Raw genomic sequence first — 19,350 nt, 5'->3', positions numbered from 1 at the left:
AAATTATGCATCTCAATCTGACTACAGAAATTTTCATCAAAGTACTAATTTTGCATGGTTTCTATGAGTGAAAAGTTGATTAAGCATGTAAATACAGCTTAAAACTGAAAGCGTGCAGGACTTTTTCACACAGCTGTGCTTTGATAGAGGACTTGAACTATCGGTAATCAGCAATCAGTAATCAGATACACCAGAGAAGCACACATGGAGAGAAAGATACGCTCTCACAGGGTCTCTTATATAATATAGCCTCTTAAAGTAGTAGCAGTCAAATAACCCTGCTGACTCATTGCTACCATTGCATCATCATTACAACATTATTGTATTACAACATTATAGCAACTGGTCAGCTATTAACTCATTACCCTGAGAATTTAGCACTTTTCTCACCCTCTGGATGTGTTCTTTATTAATCAAATTCTTAATTTGTCCATGCTTGATATTATCTAACTGTAAAATGCCCAGATATTACCATCTGTTCAGTACAATGTTCAGAAGTCACAAATGCCTGTTTCTTTAGCTGGTGTTGGCCTGCATATACACATCGAGTTCTTCCCAAGAACCAAGGATATTGTAATGTATTGTCGTAGTACATGGGTGGATCCAAGTGATTTGGTGTTTTATTGAACTCTATTGCTAAAAGCTATTTTTGGTCTGGTTCTCTTTCCTTCCCCATAGATAATCACAGTAGTTCACACTAAGATTAATTATTTGGTTTTTTAAACCAGACTACTGAGGGAGAAGTAAATTTGGATGTTTTCTTTTTTAATATTTCATGTCATCCCTTCTTAAAATATATTTCAAGTTTTTCTCTGCTGTCCCTGTTGAAATGGTGGCTGTCTTCTAAATTGCCACCTGCTTTGGCACATCATTTTGTATGAGTTCCTATCCTAGATTTTGAAGAATCTTCCAGCGGAGACTCTTAAGGTTCTGCTGTTTCATGAAGTTCTTATCTCCCAGGCTTGTCTACTATGGAACTTCCATTTGAATAGTTTCCTGTAACTGGTTGTTTTGCAAAATGGTATAGGTCAGGGCTGTCAAACTTGCAGCTTATGGGCTGGATGTGTCATGCCCACACCTGGTTTAGTGAAGGGGGAAAACGTCCTAATACATCACATTACAACACGAGTTTGACACCCCTGGTATAGCCCAACATCATACAGACAGTTTTTTATCCTCTTGAGTTTTATTACAAAAAAATTAACAAATGTACTTATTACTAGGCTTATACCATATCTGTACTAATACCCATCCAATACGCAACTTTGCCACTTGTATTCTTACGATTTATATTGACTGTTTCCTAGTATGATTTGATTACTTATTGTACCCTATGACTATTATTAAGTGTTGCATGTTATGATTCTTGACTCTTGATATTTTCTTTTATGTATACTGAGAATATTTGCACCAAGACAAATTCCTTGTGTGTCCAATCACACTTGGCCAATAAATAATTCTATTCTAGTCTAGCCTAGCCTAGTTTAGTCTAGTCTACTCTTGTCTAGTCTTGTCTAGTCTCTGTTTTATTCCCACACTATCTGTTGCTTGAACTTGAACCAATGTCTTTAGCCACCTTCAGGTTGGTGTCTGCCAGCTGCATTTCTCACTCACTGATGTGCAGTTTCTCATTCTGTACTGTATGAAAGAAGAAAGATGTTTCACCAGTGACTGGTTGACTGTAGCTCCTCAGCTTTCCTGTTGGAGTGGTGCCACTATTAAGCTCTGCTTCTCCCTTCTGCTTCTCCACCATTGGTTTGGCGGCTTCTCCTTTACCCTCAGTTCAGTGGTGGTATTCTACTGGTTCAGCCTGGTTCTGCCTAGCTGGTAGCAGCAATGAGCAGTGGAGACCGAACTGGTTCTCTCTGCTGCTCTGCTGTTAGGCCCACCTGCCCACCCGGACTCCCATATTCACCTTTATCCTCTGCTTTTGAAGCGCAGCTGCTTAGCGCGGCACAGAAGAGTGCCGCGCGGCAGCTGCAAAGCAACTGGGATCATGCAGGCTTGCAGGAGGTGAGTTAGAACGCCTCTGCGCCTGTGCAAAGTGTGTGTTTGGTGCGTGCATGCCCACCAAGCCACGCCCACCAAACCAGTGGTAAGGATATTTGAATCCCACCACTGCCTAAGTTGCTTGTTGAGCTTATAACTGCTCAAATGTTTCCTTTTGGCTCTTCTACACCACATAAATCTTCTTCCAAATGTACACACCTACATCCTGGTAGTTTCAGCATTTTGTCCTTATAATTGAGACCAGGTGTGGTGCCCTGTCCTTCAGGCTGCTATAAAGCCCCCGGGGGAGAAAACAAAGGGAAGGAAATGCTTATGCTAGTCACTGCCAGATTTTCCTTCCTCATTCTTTCCCTTGTCTACATTAGCTATTTAATGTGTAGGTTGGAGTACTACACTCACTCCAGTGTGATAAATAATCTGCTGGATGTCCCAAAGGTGCTTTTTCAAGAGGCAAGTGGACTTTCTTGTTTTTCTTTGACATTTCACTTCTCATCCAAGAAGCTTCTTCTTCAGCTCTTCTTGGATGAGAAACGAAACGTCTTCAAAGAAAAACCAGAAGGTCCACTTGCCTCTTGCAAAAGCACCTTTGGGACAACTATGACTGAGCATCTCCATAGACATTTAGTCTTCTGGATGTTCTGTTTTCCAGCTTGATGCTGAATGGTAGACCTATATGGCTGTTACAATAGGTACCATTTAGTAACCTTTGAGTTGCTATCCTTCATTTAATAAATCCATGTGAGTACTGAGGAGTGGTGATTACTTGAAAGTCTCTCTCCCCTCATAAATAGACCGTAAATTCTTCAATAGCCCATCATAGCACTAAAGCCAGGGGTGGGTTTCTACCGGTTCTGTCCACCTCTGTAGAAACGGTAGCTCTGAAGAGTAGCAGACATAGAACCGGTTCTATGTCTGCTGATGTTTTTGCCGACCTGCCCACCCGGGCTCTTACCTGACCTTTATTTCCTGATTTTTTCAATTTCAGCTGCCGTGTGAGGCACAGCTGCAGTTAAAAAAAAACAGGAAAAATGGGCTTTTTCAAAGGCTGCTTCTCTGCACGCAGCATGCTGATGATGATTTACAGACACGCACCAGCAGCTTGCAGGGAAACACATTGTAAATCACTGAACCTCGTAAATGACCAAACTGGTAGTTAACCCTGTCGGATCCCACCCCTGACTAAAGCCTCTTTTTTGATGGTGCTACATGTTTGCTATTGTGCTGCCAATTTTTGGTGAAGTAATGATCTTCGTCATCATAGGGCTCCTCCTAGTCCCACTCCCAATAGTATCGACAATTTTCAGCTTTGGTGTTTTAGAGCAGGCTCCCAAGAATATGTGGACAGCCAAGAAAGTAAACAAATGGAACATTGAAAAAAAATCAGTTTAAAGTTGTCACTCAAGGCACAAATTGAAGCAGCTCAAATTACCCTACTCTGGGGACATAATGCCAATATGTTTCCTATCTTGCTTCTTCAAAGTCCAATTTTTGCAGGGGTGGGATTCAGACCAGTTCGGGTGAACCGATTCAGAACAGTTAGGGTGAACCGGATGTTAAATTTGCATCTGGTTTGCCAAATCGGTATTTGAACCAACCGGCTGGTTCCACCCCTCCCCTCCCAGGAATCTCCATGTGGCCCATTTTTGATGCAGGTTAGTGAAAGGTCCGCACAGAGGGGGACCCTGGGAGGGAGAAAACGACCTTCCGGAAGTCTGGAAACCGGCCTGTTTCTGGCTTCCAGGGGGCCTCCAGAGCCCAGGGGAGACCATTTTCGCCCTCCCAGAGGAAGACGAAAAACAACCCTCCTGTACATTCCCATAGACCATGCCCACCCAGCACTGTGCAGTGAACCGGTTGCTGGGATTACTGAATCCCACCCCTGATTTTTTTATTCCTTAGAGTATCACAGAAAAGAGCACGGCTTGCACTATTTTGATCTTTGTAAGTATTGACACACCACAGCCTCTGAATATCTTTTCCAAAGCCTTCATGGGTGCACCATCAAGTGCTACTCTGTGGTATATTTCTTGACTGCTTATTCCTTTACTGTTGATTACTGATGCTAAAAGGCAGAAGCTATCTACCATTTTAATATTTTCACTATCAGTTGTAAAGCTTGCTGTTGAAATTTGGTTGGTCTGAATTCTATGCTGCAAAACTATTCTGGAGCCTTTTCTACAAGAGAGCCAATGATTGGTTCTTGAGGCATATATTAGAATAAAGCTGATGGGTCTCCTGCTTTCTTCTGTGGTTGTTGTGATTTTTGGCAAACAGGAAACAGAGAAATTATTATTCCTGGAGGTCCTTTGTTGTGCTTCACCTATTGAACTTGATTCAAGAGGATCTTTCTGTCAGGCCCAAAACCCAGAATGACACATGGCAGTTCTTCCAGGCCGAGTTCTTTATTATTTTACACCTATAAATAATTTTTCCCCACTTTCTGTTATCTACAGGTATAATATATTATGTGAACTGTTAGGGAGAGATCTTCACCCTTTTATCCTCCCACATAACATCTGGACCAACTTTCCTCTTATTCCTCTGGAATGTACCACCTCAGTCCTGGGGTTAACCTCCTCATTCCATTCCATTACACTTTCTTGAGAGCTTGTGAAATGAGGAACTGTGCGTGTAGTCTTCTCACACAAAAAAAGACATGATTCTGTGGGATATATTCTTTATTGGCCTTCTAGATGCACTATTTGTAGGGAAGGGCTTTCATGTGGGATTAAGAACAAAGATGCTTTCTATACACTTTGAAATAATACATTGCTTTCAAATAAGACTATTAATTGTTTACATCCAGATTCTCCTTTCTCTGTATGATAATGTTCCTAAACTCCCCCCCACCCAACAAAATTTCAAAATGGGCTTTTCAGAAAATGAAATTTTTTTTTTCACAAGTGAAAAGCATTGGAGTCAGCATCAAATCTATCTGAATACTAAATTGCTTTAAAATGATGCTTTGTGACAAATTGTCAGTTCTTTGCTCATTTAAGGGCAATGGCCAAGAAACAAAAAACAGATAGAACCTGGCCCTTCAGTAATATCACCAGTGTGATATAATTTATTCCATGATTCTGAACTACAGATGTTTTAACACTAATAGCCTAAAATGTTAATAATCTTTTTGAGGATTATAAACATGTAGAAGAAAAGAGAAGAATTAGCAACATTTAGGCTTAATGTTATATATCTTAAGCAGGAAAAGTTAAGAAGGAAGGAAAAATCTTTATTGGTTCTCCTATTGTTAAAAATAATAAAGATCAAGCAGAAGTCTAAATGCTATTGCTATTAATAAAAATATTCCAATAGAAGGAACAAACTGTCAGGGCCTGCTGGATTCTTATGATGAGGAGGAGTAAATTAGGTGGAATAAAGGTGGAAATTAGAGGGCTAGAACGTCTCCCGTGAGAGAGAAGTTTAAAGCAGAAGTATGATAAGTATGATCTCAAAGGCACATCTCTGGGTAGTTACCAACAATTAAAAAACAAGCAGCAATATAAAAACTATGCAAGTTAGAGACGGCAAAGTACAAAAAAGCACCAGACATTTAACAGAGTATATAGCCTCTAACACACATCTGGATCTCCAAGTAACAAAATCATACCTTAAGGTTTTCTGAAAAACCAGTAGGATTCAGGTCAGTCTAAGCGCTGGGAGTGGGTGGGGGTGGGGATGATGTTTCAAAAGCAGACACTACAGTAGAAAAGGCTTTATTTCCTGGGCCCTGTCAGATGATGCTCTCTAGTAGAAAGGAGTTTTAGCATGCCTTTCCTCCTGCTAGAGCTGATGGGACAGGTAGACAGGGGTGGGATTCTACAGGTTCACACCTATTCGCTAGAACCAGTTGTTAACATTCTGAATAGTTTGGAGAACCAGTTGTTAGAAGAAATTACTGGCCTAATCCTGTAAGGAAGGCAGGAAGGAAACATTCTGGTGTTGCTTACAGAAACTGCCTCTCCGTTAACCCTTATTACATTCTTGGCAGGGCTAGACTTCCTGTCTCAGGAACTTCTCTGGAGTTTTTTTCCCCTCCTTTGCTGGTACTTTGCTTGTGTGGAGTGACCATTCAAAGTTACAATGGCACTGAAAAAAGTGACTTATGACCATTTTTCACACTTAGGACTATTGCAGCCTCCCCACAGTCATGAGAGGCCAGGCGAGGAGATGCATGCCTCGATGTGAGTGATGTTGAATTGGCCATGCCCAGCCAGTAACATGACCACCAAGCCATGCCCACCCAGTCACATGACACCAAGCCATGCCCACCACCTAAGCCACGCTCACAGAACCGGTTGTTAAAAAATTTGAATCCCACCCCTGCAGGTAGACATAACTGGGAAGAGGTGGTCTCAGCCCCATGCCATGGGACTCTATAGGTCATTACTCACTTCTTGCATTGAACCAGAAGCATACTGATAACCATACTGGTTGAGGGAAGCTGAACAGTCAAGAATAGTAAGAATGGATGAACTACCCCTATCCTGCTCCTGCCAGTGGTCACCTAAAAGTGCGACCAATGCCATTTTGTTACCATAACCTGACTGAAAGGTATCAGAAGTATTTTCCAAAACACTCTTCAGAGAAATTGGGCAAATGGTGCTTCCTTCTGGAATGATGCAAATCATCCTTGTTAAAAAGGCCACATGTCACATGAGCAGGATGCTCATTCAGAATGGCGATTTCTGAAGCTCCCCTTTCCTAGAGTGCCCAGCTGATACGACCTGCGACCTTCCTATCAAGGCCACCTCCCACCATTCTGGAAGCGGGCACCATTTTTTCAATCCTTCAGAAAGTTTTCCCCCAAATCTCATATTTTGGAAAAACCATGCCCTTCCGAGAGATCGCAAAGAATTGCAGCCAAGTTCAGAATGGTGCAAGATAGCCTCTGCAAGAAGGCCACATGTCGCATTGGTTAGGAACTCTTTCAGAAAGGCAATATTTGGAAAAGGTAAGTGGAACAAGGCATAATGGGATGCAGAGGAGGCTCTGAGATGACATGAATCCTCTGGGACCCAGCCGGAAAGGGTGGAGGGGACAGATGGGGCAGGTGCAACAGTCACTTGTAAGTGCCCAATTTTTCATCACATGATCATGCGGGCCCTGCAGAAGTACAGCACCATTGTAATTTCTAAAGGTTATACGTTGAGGACTATCTGTACTTCTTTGCTGATGGATAGGACTTCAACCTGGCCATCTGCCTGGGCCTTGAGTAGTTTAAAAATATTTATTTAGAAGTTTAGGTATCAGGGAAGACCTTCTAAAACATCTTTTGGTTAAGGTAAATGGATAAATCGACTTATAGAAGAAGCTAACAAATAACATTTGTAGAGGAAGAACAGGTGAATTCCAAACTCAGTATCAGAATCAGAACTTAATCATCCTAACAAAATTCCTTATTATTTACTAGTCCAAGAATTTTTTTATTATTATTTATGCTGTCTTCTGCTCAAGGATTAGTAAATATCACAAACTGTTTCTTTTCTGCATATATCACTGCTGCCATCATTTCATTCCTATAATGAATAAATGGAAATAATATTATTGCACTAGTAGTTGGTGGTGGTGCCCATTATTTGTGATCCCCTCTTCTTTATGTTTATGATATCCACTTTATTTCAAGTTAGAGGAAAAGACAGATTGCTCTTGCCAGAAATATGAGGTGATGATGTTTGGAAACTGGGCCAGGAGCTACATGAAAGTAGAATTATCAGTTAGTTTTGTACCAGCTTCTTTTGTGACTGGCTGCAAGGTTTTAACTAAGCAAAAGTAGTCAGAGGTTGATTGTTGAGCCAGTGAGAACATTATGTTACAGTTTTGAGGATTTTTCTTCTTGTTCAGATTTAAAAATTTGAAATCACCAAGAAAGTATGGCAGGCTCCAAAATAGCTGTTTATTGGGATATATTTCAATTTTGATTGCCTTGTTAAAAAATCATTAAAAGTACGTATTACTTTAGCTTTCCCCCTTTTTTATTCATTGCATTGTATGGTTGCTTATTTGTTGCCTGATAATCATACCTGCAGCCCAGATCAATATTTAGCCCATAATAAGTACTATGAATATTTTGCAATCCTAACAATTAAGATAATTTAGTCAATAAAATGTTCAAGTTTACTTCAAATTTCAGATTTCAACTTTTTTCATACTGGATCATTTATAGCTTAAGAAAAATAAATTTATCTTTCTCTCATTATAAATGTAGGTAGGTATAGTGTCCATAGAATATAACAAAAATTAATTGAGCTGTGTATTATTATTAAATATTTCTAGTATTACATATTGCTAGGTTGTGGTTTGATTATTAATTCTATGTCACCCACTTGTGTAGCTGATTGTGACACAGTTCATAAGAAATGCAGAATATGAAGTTCTCCTTATACAAGATAATATATACATGCTTAAGATTTAAATGACTTATTTTAAAAAGTATTTAGGATTGCCAATAACTGTTAGCTTCATTTCCTAAATGGATCCATAGCCAGACTGCTTAATTAAGTTCAAACATTTGGACAAAAATCAAGGATCAACCATTAGTGCCCCTTTTTATTTTTGAGACCTTGTAGGAAAGAAAGTTATGGACTAATGGAACACGGCATTATTGAGTGTAGCAGAATGTCATTTATAATGAGGTCTAGACTCTAGAGTATAAAGTAAGTACCTCAGACACATAAGTAAAACATTGAAAGTGAAAATAATTAGTATTTGAGATATGATATTAGTAATACTGAATTACTTAATTGTGCTAAGTCCTGTTTCAAATAACCATGGTTTGCTGAATAAACCATAGCTAGCTAGAATCCTACAACATCTTAAGCCATAAACTTTAATTTGCAAAGCATAATGGTTGAGTTCATATGACAAGTTAAGCCACAGACAAATGTACGTTTGTTTGTTGTTTGTATCTCACCTTTATTTATTTATTTTTTACAAATAACTCAAAGTGAAGAACATATCCAACACTCCTTCTTCTTCCTATGATCCCGACAACAAGAACTTGGTGAAAGCAGTTGGGTTCAGAGAATGTGATTGGCCCAAAGTCACCCAGCTTTATTCCTTCTGGCAGGGCCAAATGAATGTGTTTCAAATATCCAAAAGATGCGGTTGCATTGCTCTGCATGCATTTTAATCTTTTTTTCCCTCTTTCTCTCTCATTTATTTATTTACTTTTTTTAAGAGTCCCTGGCTGTGGAACACAAAGCAGTGCTGGATTGGTTACCCATACCAGGTAAAATAACAACAACCAGTGTTGCATAACATGAATGTAAAATGTTGAAAATGTACAGCCATCCTTTGAAATGGCCGTAGCTGCCATCTTCAAATACAACCTTGCAGTTCGTTCATTTAGTCTAGATCAGTGTTTTTCAAACTTGAGAACTTTAAGATGTGTGGACTTCAGCTCCCAAAATTCCACACATCTTAAAAGTTGCTAAGTTTGAAAAACACAGATCTGGACATTGAAAAAAGCAAGCATTCTTGAATTTTTTTTTTGAACCCTTTTATCAGCAGCAGTCATAAGAAACAGTTCTGTTTTCTTTACCTGAAGTTAACGTGTGTCTATATATAGTTTTACTGCCCTTGTATTTTATTTATTTGTATCATGCCGTTATTATTTTTTACCAATAACTCAAAGTGGCAAACTTACCTAATACTCCTTCCTCTATTTCCCCCACAACAACAGCTATGAGATGGATCAGCTGCCTTTCTCATAAGTAGTATGCATTGTGGGATATATTTTTTTCTGGAATGATGGAACCAGACAATTTTCCAACTTGATTTTATTTGTCAGCTTCTCCCATCACACCAAATTTGAGCTCTTTTCATTTGTTTTTGGAGAGTTAATCTGCTGATGGACAGAGAGAGTTTTCAGCCCTTCACATAATTTCTTTCCAATATTTCATTGGGTTGAAAAAAAATAAAGAAAAGGTATTGTTCAAAATATTGTTTAAACCCACCAAATCTCCAAAATTGTTATGCAGAAATCTATTTTTGATAAGGATTTGTTCACAAAGTTATTGAATTTACCTTGCTGGGTTTTAATATTTTGTTTTTATTTTTACTCTCCAGCCATTGATGCCTGAGATTCATTACTACTATATACTTGAACTGGCATTCTATTGGTCTCTAATGTTTTCTCAGTTCATTGACATCAAAAGAAAGGTAAGAACAATGCTATGTGATAGAGCTGTGTAACATCTCTTTGACTGACACATATGCATTAAATAGTGACCAAGGACTGTGCAAAGCATTTGAACCACTAAGTACAGTATTGCCCTTCAAAGCATTAATCCAGCCATGTCTTTTGCAAGACTTATGCACCTTATTTTTTTATTCATCACATTTCTACACAGCCCTTCTCACCTAAGTGACTCTGGGTGGTTTAAAATAAAAACATAAAAAGTGGTATATAGGCAGAAATATAACAGAGTTAAACATTTTCAACTCTGTCAGCCTCTGTGTATATGCATAGTTGCTTAATTTTGTGGATAATCCCAATAAAAACATTGTCTGCATGCACATAGAGTATAAAAAGAAGTACTTCATCTGTACTAATATGCTTTCCAAAACACTTTTATGAATGCTTTGCACTGCCCTATTAGCAGCATCTTAATTCTAATTGTCCAGGGCAATATAAATTTGGTGTTAAGACTGCAGCTGTGAATGGTTATTATATTTTCAGAAAACAATATATAAAGTCAGGTTGCATAACCTGCTAGCATTATTGGACTAGGCTGAGGTACTTTTAATATCTTTTGGGAGCTGATAGCAATATTGATCACTGGTTCATTAGTATGATACCATTTTATTAAGATTATATTAAAGTATTCTAGAAAATATTTATTTTTTATGTGTCATTAAATATTCCAATGTACAGATTTCAGCACCCAGAATTCCATCGTCAGTAAAACTGTTGCAGAGAATTTTGGGAATTGAAATTAACTCATCTAGAGCAGCGGTCCCCAACCGTTGTGCCTTGGCAACGCAGTGGGGGAAGGAAGAGGGGAACCAGGACATGTGAGGGGCTGGCTGGCGTGCACTCATGCGCAGTTTGACTCGCATCAGCGGCAGGCTAGCACGCACACATACTCAGCTCAATTGCAAGTTGAGTTGCGCGTGCATGCGTGCCAGGCCACCGTTCGTGTGAGTCGAACTGCCCGTATGTGCTGGCCTGTAGCTCATAAGGCCCCGTTCCACATAGGTCATTGCCTGGTAGTGCCCTGGGGGTGGAGGACCCCTGATTTAGAGGACACCTAAGGGCGGGGGGGATATGTACTAAGAAATAATTTATAGTAACATAACCCAATATGATATTCTTCCAATACTGAACTTGAGCATGCTGGTAGAAATGATCATAGTTGACTTTTAAACCCCAGGTTGGGAAAGGTTGTGTGAAAACATATTGGTTGCTTAGCAGTTGGATTTATTTGTTTGTTAGATTTATTTGCTGCCCATCTCGCTTTAGGGCTACTCTGGGTGGTTTTCATTTCCACGACACAAAAAACATCCTTGTATAATTGGTAACCTAATGTTTTTGTTACTACTGTTGCTTTTTTATCAGAAAGCAGATTGTTCCTAGAGGGGGAAAAAAAATCTTAAACATGTTCCAGCATGTTTGATCTTGGAAGTAGGATTTAAAATTATCCTAGTGGGAATAAAAATGGGTATTCACTTTCAGCTGCCTAGTATTGCCTGAGAATAGCATTGGAAACAAAAGATATGCTGCGGAGCCTGATGTTGCTGCAAAGCCTTCTCAGGTCACAGCTTTTTGGGAGTGTCACAGCTTTCTCCAATTATTTCACGGAATATTTTATGATTTTGAAACAGCAAGAAATTGCACTATGATGGACATACTTTGAGTGAAGTACAAGCTGCTGGTCATCATCTTTTAAAGCTCTGTATGACACAAGGGCCAAGGGCAGATGTCCCTGGGGACATCTACCTATCCTACCAGGTCAGATAGAGTGGGCACGCTCTGCTTCCTTCTCCTAAGTATTATCATTTGATGGGAGCTAGGAAGTGTGCCTTTTGTTTATTTCTTAATTCATTCATTCTCTTTCTATAGCTGCCCAACTCAACCAAGTGACAAGCAGAGGATAAGATATTACAAATCTTCCCTATAGACAACCATGGAAGAAACATGCCATAACAATTTCCCCCCACTTCATCCTTTGGTTGTTGCTTATTCTAGTCCAGGGATGGGCAACTACGACCCTTTTACAACCCGTGGACTTCAACTCCCAGAACTCTGAATGGACCAATATATGGTGGGTCAGGAATTTTGGGAGTTAAAGCCCACAGGTCATAAAGGGGTCATAGTTGAGGAGATAGACTTAAATCATTCTCATCTATCTTTCTTCACCAGCCCTTAAGCCAATAGTATCCAGCAGTAGATGGGAGGAGTATAAAATCAATCGTGTTTCACCACTTATTTAAGTCAGAGGCAAAATGGGGTGGACATTGGGGTATAGGATCTGAGCAGTGTGTATTACCCAATTCAGGAAGATCCGCTTCCTTCATGTTCCTGATCAGCCTTGGTTACTATCATTCTATTGCATTGTGCAAAATTGCACAGCAGGGTAGACTACTCAGCTTGTCCTATGACTACAGTAATTCACATTAATCCTGCAGTCCCGATTTTGTGCAAAGATTGAAACGATGTGGGTGGGAAGGGAAAAAAGTAGAGAATGTCAAAGCCGCAGTGGTGTTAAAATGGAATGGTGAACTAGTAGAACTCTGAAACGATAGGATCAGTTCCATCTCAGTGTCCCCACACAGAGCATGAAGGAATCTGGAAGGCTATATAAAGAAAGCAGGGGGGAGGGGGAAATAAATCCTGAATAAAAATCACACTTATGACTCAGGTTTTTCATGACTCCAGTCTGTTGTGTTTTTTAGAGTATTCAGCTTTGTCTATGAAAGTATTGTGAGTAAGTGGAGGGGAACAGGAAAGGACCTAAAGTTGACTAACAGACTGGTGCAGACAGACTGACTGCAGCATGATTGGCAGATATTTTTTTCCCTGCCCGCATATGTCATACAGAAGAGGAATCAACCAGATGCATTACTTACCAGTGCATACATAAAATCAGAACACCCCAGTTCCACGGTGAATCAGAACAGAAGCAGTAGGGGGACCCTTGATCTTACTGCATTAAGCAGCTGTGATCCTATTTTATTTCTCCGGGGTCAGGTTAGCAGCAAAATTGCTTCCACCCAACTGGGCCTACTGATTTTCAGTTTGACAAATGATTTTCCTGACTTCTGACTTTTTGCTATTCACTATGACTTCACTTTGTACATCAGATGAATATCTTGGAATACTGCATTCAGTTTTGGTCGCCACCGTGTAAAAAAGATGTTGAGACTCTAGAAAGAGTGCAGATAAGAGCAGCAAAGATGATTAAGGGACTGGAGGCTACAACATATGAAGAATGGTTTCAGGAATTGGGTATGTCTAGTTTGATGAAAAAAAGGACTAGGGGAGACATGATAGCGGTGTTCCAGTATCTCAGGGGCTGCCCCAAAGAAGAGGGAGTCAAGCTATTCTCCAAAGCACCTGAGGGCAGGACAGGAAGCAATGGGTGGAAAATAATCAAGGAGAGAAGCAACCTAGAACTAAGGAGGAATTTCCTGACAGTTAGAACAATTAATCAGTGGAACGACTTGTTTCCAGAAGTTGTGAATGCTCCAACACTGGAAGATTTTAAGAAGAGATTGGACAACCATTTGTCTGAAGTGGTATAGTGTTTCCTGCCTAGGCAGGGGGTTGGACTAGAAGACCTCCAAGGTCCCCTCCAAATCTGTTATTCTATTCTATCTGGTGTATGCCCTTCAACTTTAAGCAATGAGTACAACCTGGGGACTTCTGTTGTGAAGACTTTTCCATGAATTTCATATGCCAGAAAATGCTTCAAGGCCGTTTCATCACAAGCGTGGGAGGAGAACTGTTCAATTCCTCCTTACCATAACTGGTACTTCTAACCTGTGGAAGCTTGAAGTGTCAGCCATATTCTTCTTGGCTTTATAAGAAGTCCAGGTTTCTTGTATGCTGCCTTTGCCAACATGATGGGAGAGAAAATCTTTTTTCTGTCACAAGAATGCATAAAGTCAATTTATTTGTCAGGTGGGCAAGGGGTCTAAATTAGATAAAGGAAGAAACACAAAAGAAGAAGATTATGTTATCTTATAATATTCTTATAATTATGTTATCTTATAATTGCTTGACAAATAAATAAATAATAAAAGAAAGAAAGAACATGGAGGGGTTTTTTTTCCTCCATCTGTTAGGAAACCATAGCAGTCTGCCAAGTACAAATACAGACTGAACAATCATCACAGCAACTGTGTGTGAGTTTTTTTTAAAGAAAACAACAACCTGTCTTTTGGAATTAATGTTGGTGACTTCATTCACATTCGCAGCTGAGGAGAAGAGGCATAGCAAGACACATCCAACAACTGGATAATCCTAGGTTATGAATGGTTGATATTACAGATGTGCTTACCCTGCTGTTTATCCAGTAGCAAACTCTTGACAGAAAAGCGTCTTCCGATTCTCAAAAGTGTCTTTTAGTTATTGATGCGTTTATTCCACTTGGTTACCTCTGCTTGGCTGAGGTTTCATGAACAGGATATGCAAATCCAGTGCATATGATCGGATTGGCATTCTGCAAAAATAACCTGTTGGAACAGATGCCATTTTTTGCATAGCTCATAATGAGCCCTGAGGGATGAATTATCTTTATTGGCTATCATCATGTGCAGCTTGTTGTAAGCTTAAGAGGCATGTGTGGGCAGTTTAATTAGCATTTTTCTATGTATCACCATGCTACATTTATGGTTTGCAGAAAGAATTAAGGAGAGAGAATGGACTGGCAAGAAGTTTATGATTATCCTAGAATATCTTACCTGAACATCAGTCAAATTTACCAGTGTAACTTTTACACTTTGGTAGGATGACAAGGTCAGGTCTGTTTTGCCAGATATTATTTTTAGAGACCTATCTCAAAGTCATTGTTTAAAGGATTTTAGAAAAGGGCTACCTTAATAAGTTATTGGTGTACTAAAATATTTACTTGGGGGAAAGACATTTAGATTCCTCTATAGAGCAATCAAGTATTTCCTCCAAAAGCAGATGAAATACTGACATTTACTTCAAATCATAACCTAGCCAAGAGCAATCTACAATAGATGTGTTCCTTTGCACAGGTATTTATGAAGAGTTGGAGTAGCTAATGCCAGTTTTGAAACTACAGTAGCTGCTAATTACCCTGTATCATAGAGGTGTGCATGTGTGTAATTTTCTTTTCCAGATTTCTGGAAAAAAAAACCTATCAAAATATCCTAGAAAACTGTCTGTCTCTTGGAACCTGATTAAAATCAGCAATAATTAGAGTGACTCAGTCACCTTTAGAGAGAGATAGCTTTGGCAGTGCTAATCCTGCTAATGTGGAATAGTAGAAACTTAAACTATTATGGCAACAATAAAAAGAATGTGTCTCTTTCTTCTAGTGCATCCGATAGAGGATAAAGTGTATTTTTATGTTAAACACACCAGGGGGCAGTCTTGGAATGTCCCCACATGCTTATTGATTTTATTTTGTTAGATTTATATTCAGATTCCTCCATTGAAGTAAGGGTGTACTTGAACTTGAGTCTTTCCAATACCTGTCCAACCCACACTGTCTTTCCCAGAACATTAAAATCATATTGATGTTCCTAGGTATTAATTTTAAAAATAAAAATAAAATCCAGGCTGTCTGGTCCTCCACCATTCTATCTGTGCCTTCCATGAAGCCATCTCCCAGAGCAAAGAGCCAAAAATGTTGAGCTTCTTTGTAGATTTGGGGGAGTTTGGGGGAGTTTAAAGGGCAAAACGAATGCTTTAATCCTTGAGCCACTCATCTCACCATTTACAACTCCTTAAAACATGCCTACATGTCCTACTGCAGCCTTTGAGATTGTGTGAATTGCTCAATCTGCACTAAGGTAAGAGTCAAGAGAGGAAAGAGCAGATCCTTTTAATTTGCTTTTGGAGAGAGGGACATACTTGGCGTGGACGCCCATCTGCTAAAGTCCATGATCCTTGAAGAAACTGAAAAGCATTTATGAGCATGCATAGATATTTTGGCTCTAGCAGATAGGAGATAGTCTTTCTTTTGCTGCCAAATTCCTATATACATGTGCCCATACATAAAACACATTCAATATGTGTCTTCCCTCCCCCCACAATCTCTGCCCTTTTGGCCATCCTGCACTCTGCTGTCTACCCAGCGGTGGGATTCAGATTTCTTAACAACCGGTCCTGTGGGCATGCCCTAATTTGTGGGTGTGGCTTGGTGGTCATGTGACTGGGTGGGCATGGCTTGTATGTAAATATTGTAAATATTTATGTAAATGTTGAGTTTTTTTATTTAAAAAAAGAGCAGCTTTTACCCAAAATGAGGCAAAGCAAGCAGGCAGATTGAGTTGCTTGCAGAATCACAGAGTCACTCCCAGATCTACCTTTCTGCAATCTGCTGCCTGAGTCTGCACTGAAAAATAGAAGCTTCAGTCCTAAGGAAGGTTCAGCTCTGCTTTCAGGCCAGTGGTGCAATTTGCCGGTTCTCCGAACTGTGCAGAATCGTAACAACCGGTTCTATAGAACTGGTCCGAACTGGTAGAATCCCACCCCTGTGTCTACCCCTGCTAGCCTCAGCTGCCCTTTGCACTTCTTTTCCTTCCACCGCTGATGAGGTGCATCCAGCTGAGGTAGCTGCTGGCCTTCCTGAGGCCCTCATGCAGCCTCCCCAAATTCTCATGAAAGGCAGCAGCTGCCTCAGCTGAGCATGGCTTCATCAGTTGGCATCAGCCACAAAGATCAACTGCAGGCAATGTGGGGTGGCAGGGATAGGTAACCACAAGAATTGCTAAATGAAGACTATGTTATATTGTGACACAAAGAAAAATTAGACTTCCTTACTCTTCAAAAATATCAAGATGGAAAATAAAGACACATGGAAAACTAAAACTAGTTTATGCAATGGTGCTTTATTTTCTGTCTCTTTATCTTCCAGGATTTTAGCATCATGTTCACACATCATATTGTGGCAGTCTTATTACTAATTATTTCTTACGTAGTCAACTTCACACGACTTGGAACCCTGGCTTGTTGTCTTCATGATGTTGTCGATTTCGTGCTGGAGGTAAGAGAGAGTTATTTGTAATAATTCTTTGCTGTCCAAAATGGTCTCTACCTGGAACAAATATTGTACCCTGTGAAAGCTCATAATGTATTGACATTGTTTTAAAGGACGGTTTCTGTAAGACCATAAATACCTTTGTATTTGTCTTTGGAAGTGAGACTCATGAACACAGTGAGATTGACTTTCTGCACCTTATTCAGAATCCGTTTTTGTTGTAGTTTATTTTTATCATAATTTGTGTTATTATCAAAATTCATTTAAAACACGCTGCTAGATAATTATATGAGCACATTTTAATGCAGGCAAGAAACCACGGAAGCAAAATATGACCAAATTTAAAACTACACACCTAAGTATAGTAGCACTGAAAAGAAATAAAACATTCCTGATGTTTTTGCTGGTATGTTTCTGACTAATTTTACCCTGTTGGTTCTTATTCTCCCAGGCATTTACGGGAGGATATGAATCCAAGCCTGGTGTCATCCTTAGCAGCTAAACCAGACAGGAAATGACCAGATAAACTAATTCTATTTTTTTGTAAAGCTACATTTACAGAATCTTGCAAATCTGAAGTTATAGTTTTCCCACAGACAACTGTACAGCCCAAAGACTTGGGGAGAACTCCTTCCTGAGCCTTTTGCTCCACCAACTGTGCAACTGCAAGCTATGCTGTCACTTGTTTGACCGTTTTCCTAGGCAGCATCTCTTTATCCATTCTCCCAAGGTCATTCCCACATACTATTATACCTACTCAGAAAACTTGATCCTGCAATCTTTGATATTCTCAGAACCTGCAGCCAACATTTTATTGGTCAGGAGGAAGTTCTAGCTACCTCTCACAGCCCAAACTCCCCCTAGTCCCAGCTTCTTCTCATCAGAAGAAAATAGGGGCCTTAATGGAGTACTAAAATACTTGTCATCGTCTGCCTTCATCCCTAAATCTACTACAGTGACTTTGTCAAAACTTTTTGTAAGCCCAAGTATACAGTATTTGAAATATAATTCAAAGAAGGGATTGAATGTAGAGAGGTCAAATAACAAGGATGTGATTGAATTAGTACAGAAGAAAAAGCAAACAGATGATTTTTAGATGGCTGTGGACCTCTTTGGGAAGGGGGTATCTTGAAGATTCCAGTTAGCTCTGAAAGCACTAGGAAAGTATCATCGAGAAATAAAGGTGGCATGTAGCAGTAGAGACATTAAAAAAATAAGATGAGAGGTGTTAACAGACAGTGTCAATTTTTGCCCTCACGATATTCTGCAAAGCCTCAAAGCAGAAGTAGTAAGGGCAGTAAAAAAAATTCAAATAGTGACCGTGCATACTTGAATATTTTATACGGTACAATTTCTGCAGTTTCTTTACAAAGAAAGTGACCTATTTCCTTTTCTTATTACAGGCAGCCAAAATGGCAAATTACTGCAAGTTTCAAAAACTCTGTGATTTCCTCTTCCTTTCGTTTGCTATTATTTTCATTATTACAAGGCTTGGCATATATCCTTTATGGTAAGTAAGTGTACTTTTTTCCCCCGTGGGATTGCATATGCTAAGGCAACCTTCCTCAATCTGGAAATCTGTGGCTTTGTTGGGCTGCCCTTCCCAAAGTTTCTACCAGGCATGGCCAATAGGTGGCTCCAGGTTTTATGAAAGACTATGTTCAAGGATTGTATGGGAAGAACCTGTTCGTGGTCTGTTGCCTGAAATGTTTTCAGGACTGTAGTTTTTTTATAGTGTGATATTTTCCCCCTAGTGAAGAATCGGTGATTCCTGGCAGGAAGAGAGCATTGCCAAGATTACCACCATCCAAATATTAGGTGTCAAATTTAACATCTGCTTTTTTATTATTACACAGATTGCTTTATAGTGTTGTGACTATGGTAACAATAGAATAGAATAGAATTCTTTATTGGAAAAGTGTGATTGGACACACAAGTAATTTGTCTTCGGTGCATAAGCTCTCAGTGTACATAAAAATACATTCATCAAAAATCATAAGATACAACACTTAGTGTTAGTCATTGGATACTAAATAAGCAATCAAAATCATACTAGGAAACTAAATAAAGCAATATAAATCATAAAGATGCAAGCAACAAAGTTATAGTCATAAGTAGGAGGAGATAATAGGAAGGATGAGAAGAATAATAGTAATACAAT

General features: G+C 39.4%; 1 protein-coding gene across 2 annotated transcripts in view; it reads left to right on the top strand.

The window, feature by feature from the left end:
- The window catches only part of CERS6 (ceramide synthase 6), a 123,385-nt gene that overhangs the window by 84,615 nt on the left and 19,420 nt on the right, over window positions 1-19,350 (top strand). For both annotated transcript variants that reach the window (XM_087920009.1, XM_026697100.2), the window contains exons 5-8: window positions 9,191-9,241; window positions 10,081-10,173; window positions 17,067-17,195; window positions 18,593-18,699. In XM_087920009.1, coding sequence (XP_087776135.1) covers window positions 9,191-9,241; window positions 10,081-10,173; window positions 17,067-17,195; window positions 18,593-18,699 — 380 coding nt within the window. The remainder of the gene's footprint in view (window positions 1-9,190; window positions 9,242-10,080; window positions 10,174-17,066; window positions 17,196-18,592; window positions 18,700-19,350) is intronic.

The sequence above is a fragment of the Pseudonaja textilis genome, chromosome 1 (genome assembly GCF_049901715.1).
Source record: "Pseudonaja textilis isolate UNSWEBS1 chromosome 1, rPseTex1.2, whole genome shotgun sequence".
In the NCBI taxonomy this organism is placed as follows: domain Eukaryota; kingdom Metazoa; phylum Chordata; class Lepidosauria; order Squamata; family Elapidae; genus Pseudonaja; species Pseudonaja textilis.
Note: the sequence above shows the minus strand (reverse complement) of the source record. Positions and strands in the feature narration are given on the sequence as shown.